At 40.3% G+C, this 25,719-nt stretch overlaps 1 protein-coding gene across 1 annotated transcript in view; it reads left to right on the top strand.

The window, feature by feature from the left end:
- Positions 1-25,719, top strand: part of LOC143286665 (cell surface hyaluronidase CEMIP2-like) — a 104,366-nt gene that overhangs the window by 13,137 nt on the left and 65,510 nt on the right. Inside the window, 6 exon segments of the mRNA XM_076594301.1 lie at positions 7,723-7,828; positions 10,876-10,980; positions 19,479-19,669; positions 20,354-20,426; positions 20,800-20,918; positions 21,945-22,117. Of these exon segments, the coding sequence (XP_076450416.1) occupies positions 7,723-7,828; positions 10,876-10,980; positions 19,479-19,669; positions 20,354-20,426; positions 20,800-20,918; positions 21,945-22,117 (767 nt within the window).

Here is a 25,719-nt window from a genome sequence, read left to right as displayed (position 1 = left end):
CAGATACATAACGTACTTGGACAGTACTTTGAGACATGTTTTTTATTGTTACTGTTCTATCTTTATTGTATTAAGAAACTTCTGTAATTAATGTGTTGTAAGACAGCCACTTTGTTTTAGAATCATGTACATTGCATTATATTCTTGCATTGTGTTCTTCTATCTTAGAGCGTCAGGAAAGGTATCTTTCAAAAGCTGTTGGGATGGGTCTGCATTTATAAAATTTTCATTTATAGATGTACAATTTTTCAAGCAGTATCAAAAAGTCGAATACTGTGTCAATGTACACATTTTGAACAATTCCAAACAGTCGCATGCTTTCAATTATGTTTATGTTGGTACACGTTACAAATTTCACCCTCAGTAATTCTTCAAACCTTTGCCAGAAGAGTTTTGAATGTTCGCATCTCCAAAATATGTGTTCAATATTGTCCTTTTCATTGTTGCAATAATCACAATAATTATTATTCACAGCGCCCTTTTCTTACAGAATAATATTTGCTCAAAGTAATATTTGCTCAAAGTATTCTATGTAATATACCCACTTGAAGCCATTTCAACTCAATATCATAAATTTTACTAATTTTATAAAATGCACTTTTTCACGAAATTTCTGTTTCCAATTTTTCAGACCATTCTAGGCAAGAATTTGGAAGTCTGTTGTCTGATGTAAGAATGTCACAGATTAATCTAGTTCCTTCAGGAACCGAATATATTATTTTCAACATACTGGGGGTATTGTGTGTACAGTGTCTGGCATGCTCAACTGTCTGTGTTGTATATATTTTGTCATGGATATTTTGCAGCTATCAACTGCTATAAAATGTACATTCATTCCATATTTCCTGTTAAACTCGTCTCTTTTGAGGAAAGTCCAGTCACTTGTCAAAAAAAGTGCAATAAACATATTTAAGAATCCATTGTTTATAATTTATCATGAAGCTTTAATTTTAACATTATCATTAAAGAATGTTGGTTCTGAAAGTAGCTGTGTTTGTGAACGTGGCTTTGTATGACTGCCAAACCGATTATAGGCCTATAGAACTAGAGGTTGTAAGCCCACGATTTCTCACAGTCCCATGATTTCTCTCACTTCGAGAGAAATCGTGGGATTGCGAGAAAGTGTGGTCGTTCCCCTGCCACGTTTTCTCTCAATTTCGATTTTTCACAGTGTCGGAGAAAGCGTCGGAAGTCCCCCTAATTTTAATCAAAAATATTTCCTTTGTCATCGGAGTTGGGTTATTGTCTTTACCCGATGCAAATCTAAAAGAAAAATGAGAGACATATTAAGAAACAAGAATTGGTGGGCGACGACAACGACGATCATGACAATGACAGTGGCATTAGCGAAGACATCAACAATAGTCGGTGAAGGTGATAGCGCAGTACTAGTTAAAAAAAAGAAGTGTGAATGTATGTGTATGTCAGTGAGTGAGTGAGTGAGTGAGTGAGCGAGTGAGTGAGTGAGTGAGTGAGTGTGTGTGTGTGTGTGTGTGTGTGTGTGTGTGTGTGTGTGTGTGTGTTTACTTGGCTGGTTCATTTGTTCTTTTCTTTCACTCTGTTTGTTTTATATTAAAATGATATTTTCATGTTCTGGGTCTCTGCTATGAAAACGAGATTCTATTTGCAGTGCAGTCTTGCATGCGAAAGGAAACTGACACAAACAGTTGAACAAATGAGCAAGGATGAAATGAGGAACATTCTAGATAAATGTGACAGAAACGGTTGCATCACAACAAACATCAAAACTATTGGTTCATTTTCGCGCTCCCTACATGTGACGGTAAATCATTATGAAACACCTTTATTTCTATCACATTTATGTAGAGAGTTGAATCATTTTGGTGTTATTCCCAACATCCCTGGGGAAAGATTTGGTACAAGTCTTATTATATTATATTATATTATATTATATTATATTATATTATATTATATTATATCATATTCCTGTTTGAGTTACGCACATTGCCTTAATTTCGTTGTTTGCTATTGATTCCGATGTTGAATTTGAGGACGATGCATTGCAGTAATCCATCTTATGCGAAATACAATATACAGATGTGTTTCAGTGTCAGTTTCAGTGTCATAACTGTTGATGTCTTCACTAACGCCACAGTCATTAGCATAATCGTCATTGTCATTCTCTTTTCTTTTCCCCTCTCTCATGCTTCTCTAATTTTTGCATTGAGAAAAGACTCCGATAATAAAGGAAATATTTTTGATAAAGATAACGAGGACGTTCCACGCTTTCTCACACATTGTGAGAATTCGTGGGGGTTGAGTGAAAACGTGGGAGGGGTACGACCACACTTTCTCGCAATCCCATGATTTCTCTCAAAGTGAGAGAAATCGTAAGATTGCGAAAAATCGTGGGCTTACAACCTCTCTTATCTTTTTCTGAAAGTGAGCATGAAATGAGTGAGCATGGCACAGGGAGGTAGTTGGAGGGACGGGTAGGGGTCATCTGTGTGCTTCTTTCTTCATACTGCTAGTGTGCTGTGCTACAATACAACTGACAATATTTTGTATAAGAACTGCTGGACTGAATATGTGCAGAATACTTGAAGTTTGGATTATGTATAAATCAGGACTGTCTATGTACGTAAGGTATGGAAACATATTTATTCATTATTATCTATTATCTATTTATTTATTCATTCATTTTATTTTATTTTTCGTGTTTTTTTGGGTTTTTTGTTTTGTTTTTTGTTTATTTATATGATTTAACTGACAATGTACAACAAACAGAGTTATTTTTCTTATGATAAACAAGAACAGTAACCAATTAACATTTGGACAAATAAGAGTGCGGTGCTGTTTCGATTAAATAGGACAGCAGGCATACATCCTTCAAGCAATTTTGCTTAGCACTTCCAATCAGTTTGCATGCCCCCCAAAATAGAACAAAACATACACCCACGCCAAAACCACGTTTTAGTGTGTGTGTGTGTGTGTGTGTGTGTGTGTGTGTGTGTGTGTGTGTGTGTGTGTGCATGCGTGCGGGCGTGCGCGCGCGCGCGCGTGTGTGTGTTTGTGAGAGAGAGATAGAGAGAGAATCAGAATCAGAATAAGAATTTTATTCAGTAAGGCCAAAGCCTCATTTGAAGGGGTTGTGAACTATAATAAGTACACGATATTTTGCAAAAAAAAGAAATCGCAAAATATAAATATATGCAAATCTTATCTCCCATATACACACACACTCAAATTACGAGGAAATTGCAAACAACAACAACAACAAAAAACAAAACAAAACCCCCCACAAAAACAACAACAACCGAGATACACACACACACACACACACACACACACACACACACACACACACACACACACACACACACACACTATACATACATACATACATACATATACATACACATATACATACACACACATATATATATGTATGTATACATACATATAAGTATTCACCTAAACTCGCGTACCTGCATACAGGAACCCATATACACTGAAATAATCACAACCTTTGGTACACAAATGCATGCACATGCACACATAAACATACATATATGTATTCAAGATACAGCAATCTCTCTTATTTTAAATGCTTTGTATATGTAATTAGCAAGATTTCGAATTGTGTGCTCATTTCTAGCAGCCAAAAGATGATTAAGTCGAAAATCAGAAGGATTTCTGTAATATTTAGGATGTAGATGACTTAAATTTTCTATATTAAAAAAAAACTATTACTATTGTTAACATGGAAATTTAAGTCATCTCACGAATTAGAGCCTTACTTGATAATGGATATAAATAGATTTATTAGATACGCTCTCACAAGATTTCGTTTTGGTATTTCTGCCCTAGCTGTGCATCGTCTTCGTTATAATAAATATACTGTAAATACAATGAAATGTCCACTGTGCATGAATGCAACTGATGTTGAAGTCCATTTCTTTTGAGGACTTGAGACACCAGTTCATACATCCTAAATACGAGGGTCATTCAATAAATAAGGTGAATTTTTCGGTATAAGGACTTCTAATACAGATAGAAGCTTACTTTTTTCTCTCTTTTTCAACGTAGTCTCCCAGCACTGTCACACACTTTCCCATCTGTGCACAAGCTTCCGTATTCCCTCAGCGTAAAAATCTTTGGACTGATGTCTCAGCCAGTCGCTCCAGGCCTTCCAGGCCTGTCTTCATCCTCAACACTGCTCCGTCCTTCTTTAAACAATTTAGCCCACTTGTAGACATTTTTTCGGCTGAAACATGTGGCACCATACACAGTTGACATTCTCCTATGAATTTCAACTGGTTTGCACCCTTCAGCAACCAAAAACTTGATAACTGACCGCTGTTCAATCCTGGAGTATGCTTCTTGGTCGGCCATCTTTGTTAATCGCCAAAACTCTCAAAGTTTTTTTTAATCTGCAAAACAAATTAAATCCATGTGAAAAAGAAGTAAAACAACAAAAAAGAAAAGAAAAAAAAGTAAGCTCTTATCTGTATTAGAAGTCCTTATACCGAAAAATTCACCTTATTTATTGAATGACCCTCGTATTACAGAAATCCTTCTGATTTCCGACTTAATCATCTTTTGGCTATAAGAACCAAGGTGTGGGTTGTATAAGTTCTTTTTTGAAAATATTGAAACAAAGACTTGTCGACTGTAGATGGCAGAACTGGTTCTCCCATACATACATGAAACCATAAGTATACAATGTATCACTAACCTTTGAAACCCAATTGTTTTTTCCTTTGTTTGCTAAACTCAGCAACATGTTATATGCCTTAAAAGGTAATTTCTGTTCGTCCATTCATGTCAACCTTAACCAGTATCTAATGCAACAAACAGAAGAATTCACAGTCAAAGGGAATCAATCTAGGTCACCATAAACTAAATCATTTGGTGTTCTCGCACTCACACCGAGATACTTTTTTTTAATACAAACAAGTGAACACTCTCTACCACTGATGCGGCATTTTCCAGACCCCATATTTCTGCGCCATACATTAGGATAGGTTGGATCTCCACATCAAATATCTTCAAAAAGTAATTTAATTGAGTTATTGTTGAGTTTGTACAATTTACACAAAATGCTGAATGCAACCCGTTTTCATCTACTTGCTAAAAATGCATGACTAAAACTTAATTTCGTGGAAAATAATATCCCCAGATATCGGTAACAATTAACAATAGACATTTCAGATTTATCATAGAACCATTTCTCCGAAGCAGCTAGAAATCCACCTTTTCTAAACACTATAATACTACTTTTAAACATGTTAACTTTTAGCTGTAACTGGGTTGCAGCTTTACAAAGGTTATTTAACTGCTTCTGCAAGCCAATCACAGTTTTTGATAACAAAATTATATCATCTGCAAAAAAAAGAATAAACTATTCAATCATCTCAAGACTAAAATTTGCACCATGTCTGCCATTATCAATGATCTCTAAAGCAAGTTCATTTATAAATAATGGAAAGAGAATGGAACTACAAACATTTCCGTGTTTTACACCATTCGTACAATTAATATATCCAGTAAACTGGGTGCCGCGTCGAACTTTAGCTTTCACAGTGTCATACATAGTTTAACACATCGAAATAGTTTACCTTTGATACCATTTTTTAACAAAACAGGCCACAGAAGTTTTCTTGATATGGAGTGAAATGCTTTTTTTTCAAAATCAATGAATGCTACGTATAATTTTCTATCAAAAGCGAACTGTATTTCAATGAATGCAAGTAAGGTGAACATGTCATCAACTGTCGAATAATTTTTTTTAAAGCCAGCCTGGTATTCCCCTGTGATGTTGTTCATATTAACCCATTCTTGCAGTCTTGCGTTTATGACAGAGCTAAACAATTTACTACTAACGTCTGGCAAGGAAATACCTCTATAATTATTAGGTTTATTTATGTAACCTTTCTTAAACAAGGGGAGAATGGTAGATTCTTTCAAGTTTTCAGGATACTTGCCTGTGTCAAATAATTTGTTGAAATATCTAACAAGAAAGTGAGTTACATCATCTTTAGCATTAACAAACAATTCACCAACAATGCCATCAGGACCTGCTGCCTTACCACACTTTAATTTCTTAATTGAAATTAACACTTCTTCTTTTGAAATAGGTCTATTCAAAATATAGTTATTTTCATCTTCATTGTCATAATCATTGTCATCGGTTGTATCATTGTTTAAACATGAAGTTTCACATTCACCAGATTCGTTTTCAGGATTATTCTTAAAGTGAACAAACCAATCATGGACGTTAATATTATTCGACTGATAAACCTTTTTATTTGAAATATTGCACATGTTTCGCCAGAAATCTCTTTGGTCATCAACAGATAAAATCAGCTGATCCAAAATAACTTGGTTATATTTTCTTTTTCTCTGCAATAAATGTTTATATTCTCTTCTAGCTTTACAAAAGTTTACATTATCTTCCTTCTTTGATGATTCTTTAGACACTCTGAATAATCTTCTGACATTTTGTCTAAACATTTTACATTCTACATCATACCATTCATTTAACCTTTTCTTGTCGATGTTAATTCTTTTTTTCATACAGTCAGCTTGTTGTGTTATACAACTATTAAATACATGTACTGCTTGGTCAATATCAACATCTATCAAACTAACAGCATAGTTCATGGTTTTCTTTGTATCTACAGACTGCATATTGTTACAGTATTATTGTGCATGTTCAGGATTCCAAACATTTTTTCTCTAAACGAAAGATCGTTTTGTAATGAATGATCACAAGAAACTACATTTTTCGAATAAAAGTACAATTCAAGAGGTTGATGATCAGATTCAAACCTTTCTCGTACATACAATCGACAACAATCCTGTACTGTGGTGAATAGACATTCAGAAGCCAAAAAATAATCATTTACGCTGTTGTCTGAATTTGAAACGTATGTGTAGTTTCCCTGAAGGTCACCATTACATACGCCGTTTAATATATACAAGTCAAAGGCAACACATAAATTCAATAACATTTTACTATAAGAATTGAGAACTGAGTCTTCTGATTGTCTGACATAATGCATTTCATAATTCGTTTTATGAAAAACGGAGGAATACAAATGATCCTGAATATTTGGCAAAATATTCGACGTTCTGCCATTTAAGTTACCACATAACAAAATATCTACATTATCTTTTATAGAGAGAGAACTCAGAACTCAGAACTGGTTTGATGCACATCAGCCTTAGGGTAAGAGAGAGAGAGAGAGAGAGAGAGTAATGAAAACTCAAGTGGACTATGTTCTCTTCGCTGTGCGAACGCGTTAATTTCGTTGATGAACATTCTGATTATATATGCAGACATCTTTTCACCATCCTTTTGTCCAGAATGACAGTCCTGTATTTACGGCAGTCAACATTAAGAATTGGGCAGGTGATAGTTTTTCGTGGGCTGCTACACCTGCCTTCACTTGTATGAAATGGCGGGTTTACCACGCCATAAAGGCAGTCATACTCTGAGGGGTGTACATGCATTGTGTGTCCTTGTTTTTGGAACCCATTAAACGCTGACGTATACACGGAATCTTTAATGTTTGTTTCGATATACACACGAAGATGGTTCAGGCGCTAGCAGGTCTACACATCTGTAGACCTGGGAGATCGAAAAAATATCCACCCTTAATTAACGTGCCAGGCGCCATGACAGTGAATCGAACCTAGGCCCTCAGACTGAAAATCCAACGTTTTAACCAACTGGACTGTCACGCCTGTCTGCAGGTGGCAGCGAATGAGACGGTGAAGGATGTTATGTTCCGTGTGTTGAACGCCGAGATGGCCTTTCCCAAGCTCACGCTCGTGGACGAAGTGGAGAACTGGCGAGAGGGTAGGTCGCTGTACCAGACTGTTCACAGCTCCCTATGTAGGAGCTCGTGTTGCCTTCCATGTGTCTGCCTCCGTGACAACACACGTCGACGGGTGAAGCGTAGTATTATATTGTATTGTATTGTATTGGATTAGGTTAGGTTTTTTCTAACAGCAGATAAATTCGGGCTGCTTTTCTCGGGGAGAGTGCGTCGCCACAGCGCATTGGCAACAATGTTTCTGAAAGTGTATTTTTATTGTTAAAGTGGATTTTTTGGACATGTTTTGCCAAGGACAACCATATTGTTGCAGTAGGTTCTCTTCACGTGCGCGAAGTACATGCTGCATACGGGACCTTGGTTTATCGTCTCATCCACATGACCAGCACCCAAACCAGCAGTGGAGGGGGGAGGAAGGGAGTAAAAAAGAATGGACTCGAACCCGTGAATAAATCCCTTCCTAGTCGGGTGCATTTGCGCTAGGCCACCCCTCCATGTAAAAGCGTATCCCAGTCAGTACACGGCTGCCTGTACAGTAGCTCGTGTTGGGGTCGCCGTGTCTGTCTGTCTGTACTGGTCGACAAGACGCGCCCACGTGTGAAGCGTTGGCACAGCTGGATAGAATGCCGGGCCAGCAAGCGAGGGTCACTCGTTTAATTTCCAGCAAGGACCACACGTTTTATCCCTTTACTTCACTGGACTTTGAGTAGTCCTAGTCCGGCTGCTAGTCTTTCGTGTAAGGCAACAAGCCGAAGCCCCATAACTTCATAGATTGATCACTGTGTATGCAAGTAGCGAGTTATGCCCCTGTGGGATGCCGAGCGCTCTTTCAGTGTAAGTGGTATCCCCACCTATTGGAATAATGTGTCGTGTTTTCGTGATATCTTTCACGCAAAACATACTCTAACTCGGTTTTGTTTCTGTTAGGTGTATTCCTTTCTGCATTATGAAGTTCAGATTGGAGTCTTCCAGAATGAAGAAGGCTATCTATCACAGAGTCTGGGAGATGTGTGTTAGAGGGGATGCCCAGACTGCCTTGCGACGGGAAGGCAGTGACTAATAAAAGAAGGGTTTTTATCATTAAGGGGTCAGAACATGTCCGGTAGCTTTTGTGGGGAATTAGTTCTAGAACCATATGCACATGAAATATTACATTTTCATAATTACCTGATATTGATACTTAGTCATTACAATGTGCAAAATGTACCCGTTTATATTTCTCTCTTTAAGTCCGGCGTTTTCCTTTTCTTTCTGTTGACTCTTCCTTTCTTATTTTCTTTTTGCTTGTTCACTCAACTTCTTTCTTTCTAAGAAATCATCATCATCATCATCATTATTATTATTGTCATTGTTTGTCTTAATATTTTGTTGTTGTTTTGTTTTTTGCATCTAAGACGTATAAGGTGCCCGTTTGTAATTTTTGATTTTATATGCTCGTTATCTTATGTAATGTTGTGTTTTATGTATAATTATGCTTATTGCTTTTTAATCCTCTAGCAATAAATTGACGGAATAGTCAACGTCAGAGAGTTCTTGAGCAACATTTTCTTTGCCAGCTTCATCCAGGTTCTACGGGATCGATATTCAATTATGATAATAATGGAAATTTATACAGCGCGCTTTTCCAGAGATACTACTCAAAGCGCTTAACATTGAGTTCCCCTCTCCACACCCCTCCCCCATCCATAACCGCAGAGAGAGAGAGAGAGAGACGTGGCAGAATACACTCGCGCAACTGAACATTGGAAACCACCCACCCGCCCATGACACAATGCAGAAAACACATTCTTGCAACACGCACTCACGCACGCACGCACGCACGCACACACACACACACACACACCCGCAAGCACCCCACTACACACACAAATGACAAATGGCTTCCCCACTATAAAGCAACCATTCAGCATAAGATCAAACCAAGACCAGCACTAGAAAATTGTTGGAAAAGAGGTTTTCGGAGCAGGCTTACAGGAATTTAGCGAGGCAGAATGTCGCAAATTCTCTGGCAGTTTGTTCCACAATGAGGGGGCCTTGAAAGAGAAAGATCTTTGACCCTTTTGCTCCTCTATCACTGGGATTTGTAACAGCTTTGTATCAGAAGCGGAACGAAGGTGACAAGTTGGAATGTGCACTTCAGGGAGGTCAGAGAGCCAGGGAGGGCCAGAGCGTGAGATGGCGGAAAACGTCAGAGCAGAAAACTGGTCTTTAATTCTTTTTGAAACAGCCAGCCAGTTAAGAGAGGAACATGTTAAAATTTGGAGGATCTGGAAACAGGTCGAGCAGCATTGTTCTGAACTCTTTAGAGTTTGTCAAGTGAAGTTTATATGTTTACAGTTTTTCAGCCCTCATTCTGCCCCTAGTGCTGAGCTGGGGGATAAAGCAACAAATATAAATAGATGAATATAGCTAGTCAAACTGCGTCAGGTTATTTTCGTTTTATGGTCCTTTTCATGTCGCGTTAACAAGTGTTTTATGTCATGCAGCTACGAGGACGTTATCCCAAAATGTATTCGAAGCCAGATCTAAACTAACGAGCGCAAGAGCGTTGCATTTATTAAACCTGAATAAACAAGCACACTCGACAGTTCGCTCGTGCACAGTCAATTATTCGCCATCAGTCTGGAAAAAAAAAAGACTTAAAGGGAAGAATATCGAACTTACAGTAAAATGAACTCGAATGAGTTTTTTGAAGTCTACATCTTTGACGGATTGTGGTGACAAGGATAATGGTCATGATGACGTTAGTAGGGACATGCCGAAGACGATTTTACTTCTATTTTCGTGGGCTGCTTCTCCCACGTTCACTCATGTACATGTACGCTTAGTGAGTTATGTGCGTGGCTTTTTTTACCCAGCCATTTAGGCAACCATGAGATCTTTAACGTGCGTGTTAAGTCTTATTCTTTCGTATATACACACGAATGAGGGGTCAGTTACTACCAGGTTTGCGGATCTGTTGACCTGGCACAGCAACTGGGATTCGAATCCACGTCCCTCAGATTGAAAGTCCAACGCATTAACCAGTCGGCTGTAAGGATGATACAGGTGACGGCTGTTGGTGATACAGGTGACCAGGTGCTGCTCCTGTCCACGGACTTCGACTGGAAGCAGGCGGAGACCAGACGTATCGTCAGCTGTAAGGACTGTTCTGCCCGCCAGGTCAGAGTGGATGGTGGGTACACACAGTTGTTGCTGTCGTTGTTGGTGGTTGTGGTGGGTGATGCTGTTGCTGTCGTTGTGCTGCTGTCATTGTCTGCATCGGTAACTATGTAACCACTGTTGTCTGTTGTCTTACTAGTTCGTGATTGTGACGTCGTTCTTGTTTGTTAGTATGACATAATTATTAACTCTGTCAGTGAAAATGACGTCACAATTGTCTCTGTTAGTGTTGATGATGTCACAGTTATATCTAACAGTGATTATGGCGTCGCTTTTGTTCTCTCTGCTGGTAATCAAGACGCCAGTTGTCTTTGTTAGTGGTTATGACATTGCTCTTGTTGTCTCTGTGCTCTATTTTAGATCTTTAACAATTGATATGAAAACCACTGGAAAAACAGCACACGTTTATTGCTGTTTCCAAATGTTTCCAACATTTATTATACGGCATACTTTGTGTCTTCTTCGTCATTAGCAGCAGCAGCATAATAGTACATTTGTACAGCGATTTCAAATCTCTCAAAGTGCTAATAACACGTCACACACACACACACACACACACACACACACACACACACACACACACACACACCGCGAAATTGATGAAATTAAGAAATTCATGAGAGAAAATGGACGAACCTTGTAACTGGAAAAAACGAGCATGATGCTTTTTACTGGGGATATGGTCCCGAAAAACTTCATGTGTTTACTCTAGATGGTACTGTAGTATATCATACGCAGACTGTCACATTTCTAGGTATTTTTCTGACACTCAAACTTATCTTGAACTAGCACATCCAGTATATACTAAACAAAGCGAGAAAAAGGCTGAATTTTCTAAAAGTTGTTAACAAATAACATTAAGGACAGGAGGTCAAAGTGCTTATGTCTATGTTAACCGCTCTTGTGCGTTCAAAACTGACATATGCTCAGGCGGTGTTTTTTTAGTGCACCAGAAGACATAAAAGATCACAAAGTACAGATTACAAAACTTGTAAAATCGCTCTTGGAGTCCAGTCACACACATCAATCTCAGGAATTTTATAGAGGAGCAGGAGTATTACCCCATTGGTGAACACGGAAATGTATCTGTTGCAAAATCTGTTTTGACAAAAGCTGGAATTCCATATACACGGCACCGACACGTTATAGACTGTTTCGGACACGAAACCCCCGATTCATGAATCGTTACATACGAAACAGCATCGAGACGGCGCGGCAGAGTTCCGCCTTTGTTTTAACATGACGCTGTGATTCATTTGTGAAACATCGGAAACACACACACAGACACAGACACACACAGACACACAGACACACACACACACACTTGCAGAAAAAAACAAATCGCCTAATTTGTTTGAGCTATCCTGTCATAAAATAAAATAAGAAATTATCTTCTTATTTTTATTTTTATTTATTTATTTATTTATTTATTTTTACAGATGCTTCTGTTCTTGATGAACCGCTTTTGTAATACCGGCATTGGACCATAAAAAATATGTCAGATGTGTTAACACTTTTTCGTCTTTACTGATAAGATCAATCACAGTTAAAATGTTTAAACATATTAAAAGATGGTGTTTTTGCGTTAAAAAAAAAAAAAAAATATATATAATTAAAAAAACAGCAATCGTTCAACCATTCAGACCACACACTAACCTCTGCCTGACCCCCGCCTCTCATGCCCATTATACGGAATCGCTCATCATTCGCACTCATGTTGCCATGAACTAAGACAATGATACGATAAAGTTTTGGCAGATATTTTTGAAGGTACGTTTCCAGATTTGCTTTGAAGGTGGAAAGATGAGTTGTTTGTCTGAGAGCAATGGTAGAGAGTTCCAAGTTACTGGACCAAAGACAGAGAATGACCTCTTTCCACAGGAGTTTAGGAGTTATCGGGGAACAGTTAGCTGGGTGGAGTCTAGAGATTTTTATGTTCTGTTAGGTAAGTATGGGTTGAGAAGTTCAGAGAGATACTAGGGCGTTGTGTCACAACTAAGACACTGAAAACAGCGAGTGGCAACTTTGTATTCAATTCTGGCTTGAACAGGTAGCCAGTGAAGTGGCCGGAAGAGAGCTCAAGCACTCTCGCTCCTTGACCTGTTGAGGACGAGTCGAGCTGCACCATCCTGTATTTTTGGAGCTTGTATAGTTTGTCATTCGGTTGGCCAGCTAAGAGAGAATTGCAATAGTTTAAGCGAGACAGAATGAAGGCAGAAACCTGTTTGTTGGCAGCGTCAGTAGACAGGAAGGGGCGCATTTTTACTTAAGCACAAATGGTTAACATGAGTCTCCATCGTAAGAGATGAATCTGAGTAAAAGCCAAGATTGCGGACTGAACTAGAAAGGGGAATTCTGAAGTCAGAACATTTTATATCTGTCTGCTGCTTGAGCTTTTTTCTTTCTTTCTTTCTTTTTTTTGCCGGTCAGCATGAGTTTTGTATTGTCATCATTCATTTTAAGCTCGTTTTGTTTCATCCACTTGGCCACTTTTTCAATGCAGGTTTTAAAGTTAGTAGCCAGGCTTGGAATTTCAGAAGGAATGACAGAATCGCGTAGCTGAGAATCGTCAGCAAACAGATGATGAGACACATACTGTCGGATGATCAAACTTCACTGTTTGCGCGATTCGTGTCGTGTCGGTGTACATGGAATTTCGGCTTGAGGAATTCACTTCGAATTACTTAGTCATTCGGATGAGACGATAAACCAAGGTCCCGTGTGCAGCATCCACTTAGCGCACGTAAAAGAACCCATGGCAACAAAAGGGTTGATCCTGCCTGTAGAAAAATCCACTTCGATAGGAAAAACAAATAAAACTGCACGCAGGAAAAAATACAAAAAAAAGGTGGCGCTGTAGTGTAGCGACGCGCTCTCCTTGGGGAGAGCAGCCCGAATTTCACACAGAGAAATCTGTTGTGATAAAAAGAGAAATACAATACCTCATGACACATTCTCCAAAATTAAAACAGTTCTAGTATCGGACACAGATTTTGCAAAAAGAACCATAACAATCCAGTCCTTGTAGTCTATAAGCGGGAGCAATTTTTGTAATTCCAGATTTTAACCCAAACCAATTTTACTAGTTGTGTAAACATTTGTTCTATCTTCACTGCTGAGTTTGTGGCTATGCCTATTGTTTTGATACACATACTAGAGTTTCATACAATGATTATGAAATCTTATATTGCATAAATACATAAAATAAAATAAAAAATCACGCCTTGAGATGATTACTAAAATAAAACACACTACACCTTTTGTCGATCAAATAATAATAATAATACATAGTTTTTCTATGGCGCGATATCCAGCACCAATGCTGCTCAAAGCGCCTTACATCATCCAGATGACTATAAACATGCCTTTAAAAAATACGACAACCACTATCTGACAATGGAAAACATCCAGTGTGTTCATATTAATGAACAAGAGAGGCAAGGCCTTCAAGACTCACTTGTGATAAATTAAATCCTCTAGCATTAATTACAGAGTAATTTCCCTTCTTTACTATCTGCACCAAAACGTTTGCAAAATAAATAAAAATTCCATGCTTAGCAAAAGAAGTTCCTGTTTGAACAAAAAATGATAATAATGACTCCTCTTGTTGTTGTGTCAGAATATGAGGTCAAAGTGCTAAGTTTAGAGAATACAAAAAAATATAAATATAACAGTAAATGCAGTTTGCATATAATTAGGCTTCTTTTTTTATATTTTTGTGCCCATCCCAGAGGTGCAATATTGTTTTAAACAAGATGACTGGAAAGAACTGAATTTTTCCTATTTTTATGCCTAATTTGGTGTCAACTGACAAAGTATTTACAGAGAAAATGTCAATGTTAAAGTTTACCACGGACACACAGACACACGGACACACACACACACACACACACACACACACAGACAACCGAACACCGGGTTAAAACATAGACTCACTTTGTTTACACAAGTGAGTCAAAAAGCACACTTAAGAGATGAATCAGATTATAAAAGCTATGAAGTAAATAAGGCTTAGATTAAAACAAAATGGATTTCATAGAACACACGCACAGACACACACACACACACACACACACACACACACACACACACATATATATATATATATATATATATAGATGTCACTCCCTTACAGACACACACATAAACACTCTCACACAGACACACACACGCTGACATTAAATATCAACTGCACGAAAAACAAAATTTCATAAGCATTAAGATATTTCTTATTTTCTAACACATAATTCTGTTCGGACATACTAACATGCCTACACACTTACACACGCGTACCAGAGCACTGTACCCTCACAAACACATGCATGCACGCCCGCACACACACACATACACACGCGCGCCCACGAAAAATAACCAGATAGAAAAAAAAAAGCCATCACATCTAAGACCAAAACTACATAAAATACACAATGCATTAAAACAGGCTTACAAAAATACTAGTAACAAAAATACTTGTTAACAGGCATACCTTGGTTTAACCGTTCCGCCCAGAACAAAAATGCTTACGGAAAAGGTAAGTTTTCAGATCTGACTTAAAGAAATGTAGATCAGAGGCATTTCTAAGAGATGAAGGTAGAGAGTTCCACACTTGCGGAACCTGAGCTCTGAAAGACCTATTTCCAGCGCATTTTAGATTAGTCCTTGGAACTTTAAGCAGCTTTTCAGAACTGGATATTAATGTTCTGTGCGGTTCGTATGTCTCCAATACAGAGGCCATATTTTTCTCTGTTATGTCGGGTCTGACTGAGGCTAGCCTTCGGAGATGAAAATTACATGAGCGACACAAGAATGAAATTTGGTCGTTCATTGTCAAGGTTTGATCTAGATAGACATCCATGTGATTTTCGTCTGGGTGCCTTCTCACTGTGGGATTTATACAAATGAGCGGGCAGATCAGGCTGCCATAAAGGCAAAGCAATGTTGAAGGCCCATGCCCATCGCACACACGGGGCGTCAAGAGGCAAGAAACAACCGATCACGAGACCGCCCGCTCCACGCGAGACACAATGGCTGACATTGTCTGGACTCCGATTCATTTGTTCGACGTTGCTTAAGCATGAAAACAAAGTGTTTTGGAATCAAATAATTGGACTGTTTCGATTAAAAGATTATTATTACATCTGACCTCGATGACACATAAACTGTCAGAGTGATTTCTGCGAGCGTCCAAACAACATTGACTTCCAACTTTGAAAATCAACTCACACATTGTAACGTTCGTAATTCGCGTATGAGAATATTCAGAGAACCATTATTTTTGATTGAAATTGTAAGCGTTATGTCAGGATAGGGCAGAGTGATGACGTTATAAACACTCTAAAACATTCTAACGGTTAAATCTTCAGAGACGATGCAGGCGAGTTCCACACTTTATTTACGTTACGTTGACAACAACATTATTTTCAATGCACATGCCCTGTATCAGGGAAGAGTTACTTTTCTCGTTCATAGGTTATGAGTTCAAGGTCGATCTCGAGGTGAGGAGTGAGGATAACTGGATTTCTAAATATCTTATTTTAAAACTATCTGCACTTCGTTTTTTCCCACCCACACATGCAAGTACACTGTACACACACGCACACGCTGCCACCACCACCACCAATCCACCCCACCACATTACATCACACACACAAATACTACTGAACACTCACACAAACATTACAGGACACACACACACACTGCACAAAGCGCTTTACAATCCACATACTCACACGCATACGAAACACAGTCAGTCCTCAACTCACGACCATGCATAATCAGTGGAGTGATGGCCTAGAGGTAACGCGTCCGCATAGGAAGCGAGAGAATCTGAGCGCGCTGGTTCGAATCACGGCTCAGCCGCCGATATTTTCTCCCCCTCCACTAGACCTTGAGTGGTGGTCTGGACGCTAGTCATTCGGATGAGACGATAAACCGAGGTCCCGTGTGCAGCACGCACTTAGAGCACGTAAAAGAACTCACGGCAACAAAAGGGTTGTTCCTGGCAAAATTCTGTACAAAAATCCACTTCGAAAGGAAAAAACAAAACAAAAAAAACAAAAACAAACTTGCACGCAGGAAAAAAAAAAGAAAAAAAAAGAGGGTGGCGCTGTAGTGTAGTGACGCGCTCTCCCTGGGGAGAGCAGCCCGAATTTCACACAGAGAAATCTGTTGTGATAAAAAGAAATACAAATACAAATAAACATATATATGCGCTTACAAACTCGTACGTACAATACAAACATAATACATGCATACATAATACATACATGAATGCATGCATCCATCCATATATTCGACGCACACACTATACAGCGTTACAAATGTAGCCGTGTTATGACCCTGAGTGGTATATAAGAGGACGGTACAAAACAACTAACGATGATTGACTGAAATAAAGGATAGACAAGAATTCCCGCGCACAGGCCAGGAAAATATAGAGGCCAGTCACAAATGGGTTTTTCTATTGTTTTATTTACAATAGTTATAAGAAGAAGAGAATAGAGAAATAAGGAGAAGATAGTGCCTGGAATAACACAAACAAATGTCATTAGCAAAACATGTCGGCACAAGTGAATAGTAAAGCACATGTATACATATTACATGGAAAGACTATCACTTGGTTTGTTATAAGCAACCACATAGGATAAGATAATGCATATGTGTGTAGACCAAACAACTGACATCAATGCACATGCCCTATTAGTTGCGAAAACGTCGTCTGCTATAGAGCTTGTGCATGAACCAATATCTGAAGCCTAAGAGCGCTATCTGAAGCATTATCTGAAGCTAAGCGCTTGGGTACACAAATATACCTACACAATCAACTAACTACTTTCATGTATGAGAGAGGGTCTAGCGGAAATGCTGCTGGAAGAGGAAAGTCTTGAGGTTAGATTTAAAGGAAGGCAGTGAGGGGCTGTGACGGACGTGGTGAGGCAAAGAGTTCCATATTTGAACAGCAGATGATGAAAAGGCTCAACCACCGTGCTGCTCTCTTTTGTATTTTGAGACTCGGAAAGTTCTATCATCGGCAAGAGCGACGAGAACGGGAAGGTACATAGATTTGAAAGTTGTCAGAGAGGTATGAGGGTGCAGTTCCAGATATGACATGGTAAAAGAGACAGGCGGATTCGTATTTGATTCTTTGCTCTATGGGTAACCAGTGTAACTCTTTTAGAAGGGTGTGCAGTGTGCGGATCTTTTTGCTTTATAAATAATTTTGGCAGCGGAGTTTTGTACTTGCTGTAGTGGTCTGAGGAGTGTTAGTGGACAACCGATGAGAACAGAGTTGTAATAGTGCTAAACAGATAAATAGACGAAGTTTTGGGAAAACATGAGGGGGTAATTTCATGGCAACAGTCAATCATAATATATCCTCTTCAGTATCAACAATATCGCCAGGGCGACACTGACAGCACGTGGCTTTCGAACTATGGAGTGTTATGCCTGATGCCCGGGAGGCTTGTTCCCCCGTGTGCGAGCTCCACACATCGCTGGCGGTTTCAGGCGTTCTCGTTGCAATACTGCGAGGCTTTACAAAAAACAAAAAAATGCACAGCCAACGCGCTTGGGCGACGGCCTAACATGTACAAGAGAGATATCAAAGAAAAAGTGTCCTGTGGCCGACATTAAGACAGGCTAAGAGTTTCAGACTGCCAATTATTCCGTCACTTTATATAGCCAGCTATTGCGAGCAACCCCAGTGCTTTCTTGACTAATCTCTCAGTCAAGACCAGTTGTTAGAAGTTTAATCTATCGATTGCGTTTTGTTGTTGTTTTTCAAAGCCCCCTCGAACTAAAATTTGCGAAAGTATATAGTGTTTATTCGGAAAAGAAGTTAATGTCTATCACATACTTGTCCAATGACGAAGACCAAGACAAACACGTAGGCCTATTTGTCCTTTGCATATGTTCTGAACAATTATTCATTACTTCGAAACAATTGCGAATGCTTGAATCAAAGTCCAGATGGTATCTACCTTTCATTGGGCATGTTTTGTACTGTTGAAGGGATGTTTATGTCCCACCAGCCTTTCCTTTTCACCACTCTGTCACTTCATTCATTCCACCATCTCCTCATGCACCACCCCTCCCCAACCTTTCATGCGCACGCACACTCATATGAACGTTTTGGGGTCATGTCACTACACAGCGAAAAGACGTTCAATTTAAAGAAAGAAAGAGAGAAGGAAAGCAAGCAAGAGAGAAACACACACACACACACACACACACACACAGAATGCAGATATGGGATGGAGTGGAGACTACCTTAATGAAGTTGGGACCACTTGAAAAATTGTATGTTTTTAGATTTGTTTTAAAGGATGGGAGCTAGGGACTGTGACGGACTGAGAAAGGGCAGTGAACTCCAGATTGGAACAGTGAAGAACTAAAAGCTTTCCTGCCAGATATCTCTCTGTTAGATTTGGGAACGCAAAACATTCGGTCACCAGCGGAAGAACGGAGAGTCCTTGATGATCATCATCATCCTCACTTTTTTGTGTCCTGCAGCTCCCTCGATGTTCACGCACTGGGGAAACTTCACATTTAACGTGGACGAGAGGGGGGAAGTGGCCTTGCTGTCCAGGGGCATTGTCATTGAGGGGGTCGTTGAGGATAAATGCACCGACCGCACCAAGGCCGCGAAAGAGAAGCAGCTTTGCGACAAGTTTCACAGGGACACCTTTGGGGGCCATATTAAGGTATGAGAGAGTGAGCAGTTGAAGGTTAAAATTTGTAAGAATGTTATGCCGGTTTTAATTCTTTTTTCGTGAAGTCCTTGTCTGGACGCTGGAGAAAGGTAGATTTTTGCCGAACGTTTGCTCCTGTTTTTGTTTTGTTGGTTAAAATCTTGCAACACCGAAGGCTTTCCCTGACACGCGCTCTGTACGGTGTCCCCCATCTTTAGGGAACAGAGGCTGGTGAAATATTCTGGGCCCGTTCACGCATACTCTGACACACTGAGGCATGTGTGTGTGTGTGTGTGTGTGTGTGTGTGTGGTTTCGGCTGTTTTCGTTCGTATGCTTCATTGTTTTCCAGATGAAGACCCAAGGGTCGAACCATATCACTTCCTCGTTTCCTTCTGTGTTGTTACCCATGTTCGTTCTCCGTCCGTTTGGCCAGTAGAGTATGAGTATCAACGCAACTGATTGTATTGTGCGATATATCCGCGTTTTTTGTTGATATGATCATTGTAAACCGCATAGTTATATTTGATACGCAATTATGAATACGCATTAGTCTTATTATTATTGGAATATGCTCCCTCACTCTTTCTCTTTTTTTCTTTCTCTCTCTCGCGCTCACACACACACACACACCTCCCGCGGTTGGTTGGGTGGGGGTTAGTGGGATGCATTGAAAACTATTTTGTGTTGCGCTGCAGATTGTCAGAGGTTTCAAATCTGTTCACATCCGTGGCGTGAAGCTAACTCACGTGGGTCAACAAGAGATTATGGGTACGTCAAACTTTGTCACTATCCTTTATTATGCTGTTTTTATACAGTCATTCAGGATAAAATCATATTTCCATATAAGGAATTATGATTGTGTTTAATCTACACCTTTTTTGTACTTGATAGTAGTGATGAATGGCACTTTAACATATTTTCATGTTGCAAAATATGAGCGATAATTTCATGTGTGTGTGTGTGTGTGTGTGTGTGTGTGTGTGTGTGTGTGTGTTCACTCACATGCTCTTCGACTGTGCGTATATGCACATATTGACTTGAATGTCTGTGCCATGCACGTTCGGGTATTTTATTGCGTATGGACACGAGTGCGTATCTGCGTGCATTCTACTTGAGTGCATGTTTGCTTTGCCCGTTCCAGGTAAGTACCCCATCCATTTCCATATGGTTGACGAGGCTAAAAATGCATACATCCGTGAGAACATCGTGCTGGATTCCTTCTCCCGCTGTTTCACCGTTCATGGCACCCACCAGCTGGAGGTAGTTGGATCCTATCACATCGCGTTGTGTTGTGTTGTGTCTGGTTGTGTCTAGTGTCATGTTGTATCATGCTGTGCAGTGTTGTGCTGTGTCGTCTCTTGCTGTGCTCTGTGTGTGTGTGTGTGGGTGTGTGTGTGTTGCTGTGCCATCTTGTATTGTGTCACGTTGTGCTGTGTAGTGCAAGTGTTGTGTCGTCTTAAGTCGTGCTGTGTTGCGTAGTGTTATGTTGTGTCGTTTTGTGTTGAGCTATGTTGCGTTGTGGTGTGCTATGTTTGTGTTGTATTGTGCTGAATTGTATCATAATGTAACATGTTATATAGTCATTTTTTTTCCGACAACAGATTCTGTAAGAAATTCCGGTTGCTCTTTTTTAGGAGAGCGCTTCACCACAGTGAAATGCTACCCTTTCATTTCTGACTGCAGGTGTATTTTATCATCAAAGTGGATTTTTCACAGAATTATGCCAAAGGCTACGCTTTTATTCCCGTAGGTTCTTTTACGTTCGCCAAATGCACGTTGTACACAGGACCTCGGTCTCACTCGAATGACTAGCATCCATACTACTAGCGAAGGTCTGTTAGAGGGGGGAGTAAAAGTCCCGTGCGCATATGGGACTCCAACAAAAGACAAGTTTCCTCGTTTGGCGTATTACCACCAGTCCACCCCGCTTAGCAGACATGCAGATGAACAGCGGACACACAGATGAACAGACACAACAGTATAAGTTGGCCGTGAGGACAGACGGGAAAGAAGCCCGTTCATCGCTGCCACGGCATCGTTTGATCTGAGGTGTTCTTTTTAATCATACTTTTTATTTTCAAATATTTGTATGGTGTGGCGCGCGTTTGTGTATATGTGTGTGTAGATATATTTTACGTCTTTTCACTAAGAGTGATACTGGACGTGTGTGCGCGCGCGTGTGTGTGAGTGCATGCGTCCTTGCATGTGTTTGTATGTGTCTGCGTGTGTGTATGTATCTGTGTGTGTGTGTGTGTGTGTGTGTGTTTCCTTATGCATGTCCTTTAGGTTTCGAACAACGTGTGCTACAAACACCTGGGACACGGGCTGTTTATAGAGGACGGCGTGGAGCAGGAGAACCAGATCTTCGGCAATTTGATCGCTGGCAGTATGCATGGAACACTCCTCGTATCCGACATGGAGAGACGGTGGTGTAGCGCCGACATGACCGTGTACTGCGAGTGCGTTGAAAAACATGTGGTTAAAAAACATGTCTGTAGTGGCTGGGTGTGACGTGGTAACACACCGTCTGTGGTTGATTGGGGTTATTAACCCGCGCTTTCTTTCACTCTGTAATAACGCGTGGGACACCGAGAAAGTGTGGTCGTTTCTCTGCCACTCCTTCTCTAAATAGCGAGAAAGTGTTGGGTGAAATCACCTCTATTTCATTTTATTTTTTAAACATCTCCATTGTCATCGGGTTTGGTTTCTTGTCTTTTAAAGCGTGGGAAGTCACTTTTATTTCTATTGAACATTTCATTTGTCATCGGGTTTGTTCTTTTCCAAATACAAATCTTAAAGAAAAATGAGAGAGAAAAAGATGTGGCGGACGACGAGAACGACGATCAAGATTAATGATGATGACGTTAATGAAGACGTTCGACGGTGATGGCACAGGATCGTTTGTGTTCAAAAACAATCAATTGGGAGGGGAGCGGGAAGAGGAAACAGAAAAGGTAGAAAACTACCAAGAAATGTATAACTATGATGCAATTACAATTAACAGTAACAATTACTAAATGTGATTAAACAGGGAAACAAAAATGATAAAGTTAATGTGAATAACAGGGGGCGGGGTGGGAGGGGTGAATTAATGAAGTTTCAATTTGCGTTCACGTCCTCAAATGATGGATTCAGTACAAACTAGATATACTTCACCAGCAGGAATCGGTGCTGTCAGAGTTCATGTGAACATACATAGCTGACGGACTTTCCATTAATAGTTATACAACAGTTCGTAGCGGTTCAACCACGGGTTCTGATGTTCAGCAATGTACATATGGCTGTAACGGGAGGGATGTTGTGGACTGAGGTCATCCTGTTGCTCCTTGGCCTTGCCGGTCGCCGTGGGGGCTCCCAGAAGAGGTCCCGCAGGTGTCTGCCGATGTTACTTGCAAGAACACTGGTACCTCTCTGGCTGGTGTGGATCGTGTCTTGTATGTAGCTGTAGCTGGTATTCAGATTTTCATTTGATATAAGTGTTATTTCACTGTTGTCTTGCAGGTCGACAGATAATAAAGCATTGAAGAGGTTTCTTTTGTTTTCTAATTTTTTATCTTTGGTGGGAGCAATCTTGCTGATTATTATTTTGATGTTTTTGCGGGAAATTTTCTTAGCTGATGTGATGAGTGAATTGCATGCTGTGGTTGCGTCTTTTGCTTTGATATCATTGATTCCACAATGGATCAGGATCGCATCAGGTGATTGGTTTTCTTTTGATGTGGCGGAATCTAATCTTTTCTCTAACTCTTCGGTGGTGCTAGCTTTGACACAGTGCGCATTTATTCCGTAAGACTGTCCAAGTCGTTTTGGTTGAATGCCTTTCAACAGGGAATCATGAATGATGAGAGCTGTTGGCAGATCTTGTTCGCTACCAGACTGAACAGGGGCAGAAGACGGTGTCGCGTAATTTTGTTTTAGATCGTCATTCCTCTTGTTGTTGACGTCATTTTCGTTCTTTTCTTTCTGCTTTGTTTTTGTAGTCGTTGTTTTGATTTTGTTTGTCGGTTGTCTTTGTGGCATCGGATGTCCACTCTGCTGATGCTTCGGACATTGCTTCAGCACATCCACGTATGTCTGATGGGTGTCTTTTGTGTCTGCTTTCGTGATTATGTTTGTTTGCGTGTGTGCGTCACTGACCGTTTTTTCCTTGATCTCTCCACCCACCAGCCATGTGCCTTGTAGATGTCTCTTCCAGCGATGAAATCCGCACACACAAAGAAGACATAACTTCATTCATATCTGAAATTTTCTTGACCAGCTCCTTGTTGATGGCACTCGAAGAAGACTGGGGTCCGCGGCTTTGGGTTTCGTGTGTCTGGCAGTCATTGTCGTTGTCCTTTGTTCCGCTTGAATTTTCTTTTTTTTCTTATCAGTCTTCGGTTCACTCGTGCTTGAAGATCTAGATTTACATCTCACTGGCGTTAGTTCCTGTGTAGTGTATACACTTCCCATGCTTTTAGTTCCTGTCATTTCTGTGCAGTTCACACAGTCTCCGACAGGGAAAACTTATCGTCCTGCGCTTTCCACCATCTTGATGACGTGTATCGTGTGTGTGTGTGTGTGTGTGTGCGTGCGTGCGTGTGTCCTTATGCCTGTGTGTGTCTTTATGCCTGTTTGTTTGGTTTGCTTGTTTTCCATATCTGTCAGCTTTGAATCGTATTCTGGGTGATTTCTCTGAAAACGAGAAGCTAACATGAATGAGGTAGTGCATGCAAGTGGATGCTAACACAAACAGATGAATACACTCCCTAGCATTGTGGAACACCTTTTTCTATGACATTTAATTGGAAAGTTGTTTCATTTCGAGGTTATTCCAAACATCCATTGGGAAAGATTTGTGTCATTTCTTGCGGCTACATTTTTGCTCGAATTCTACTCATAACCATAATTCTGTTGTCAACTGTTATTCCGATATTGAATTTGAGATTGTTGGTGCATTGCAATAATCCGTCTGACGTGAAATAGAAGAAACAAGTGTAAGTTTCTGTGTCACTATCGTCGATTTCTTCGCTAACGCCATCCTCATTGTCATGGTCTTCATGGTCGTCGCTGTTGTCCTTTTTATGAAATGACAAGAAACCACCCCTACCGTCATGGCTGTGTACTGCGAGTGCGTGGTAACACTATATCTGTGGTGGGTGGGGGTGACATGGTACCACTGTATGTGTGGTGGTGACGTGGTAACACTGTATGTGTGGGGGTGACGTGGTAACACTGTATGTGTGGGGGTGACGTGGTAACACTTTATCTGTGGGGGTGAAGTGGTAACACTGTATGTGTGGTGGTGACGTGGTAACACTATATCTGTGGTGGGTGGGGGTGACATGGTACCACTGTATGTGTGGTGGTGACGTGGTAACACTGTATGTGTGGGGGTGACGTGGTAACACTGTATGTGTGGGGGTGACGTAGTAACACTTTATCTGTGGGGGTGAAGTGGTAACACTGTATGTGTGGTGGTGACGTGGTAACACTATATCTGTGGGGGTGAAGTGGTAACACTATATCTGTGGGGGTGACGTGGTAACACTGTATGTGTGGTGGTGACGTTGTAACACTGTATGTGTGGTGGTGACGTGGTAACACTGTATGTGTGGGGGTGACGTGGTAACACTGTATGTGTGGGGGTGACGTGGTAACACTATATGTGTGGTGGTGACGTGGTAACACTGTATGTGTGGTGGTGACGTGGTAACACTGTATGTATGGTGGTGGCGTGGTAACACTGTATGTGTGGTGGTGACGTGGTAACACTGGTAACACTGTATGTGTTGTGGTGACGTGGTAACACTGTATGTGTGGTGGTGACGTGGTAACACTGTATGTGTGGTGGTGACGTGGTAACACTGTATGTGTGGTGGTGACGTGGTAACACTGGTAACACTGTATGTGTGGTGGTGACGTGGTAACACTGTATGTGTGGTGGTGACGTGGTAACACTATATCTGTGGTGAGTGGGGCTGACGTGGTACCACTGTATGTGTGGTGGTGACGTGGTGACACTGTATGAGTGGGGGTGACGTGGTAACACTGTATGTGTGGTGGTGACGTGGTAACACTA

This window comes from Babylonia areolata, chromosome 10, assembly GCF_041734735.1.
Source record: "Babylonia areolata isolate BAREFJ2019XMU chromosome 10, ASM4173473v1, whole genome shotgun sequence".
NCBI classification, from domain to species: domain Eukaryota; kingdom Metazoa; phylum Mollusca; class Gastropoda; order Neogastropoda; family Buccinidae; genus Babylonia; species Babylonia areolata.
Note: the sequence above shows the minus strand (reverse complement) of the source record. Positions and strands in the feature narration are given on the sequence as shown.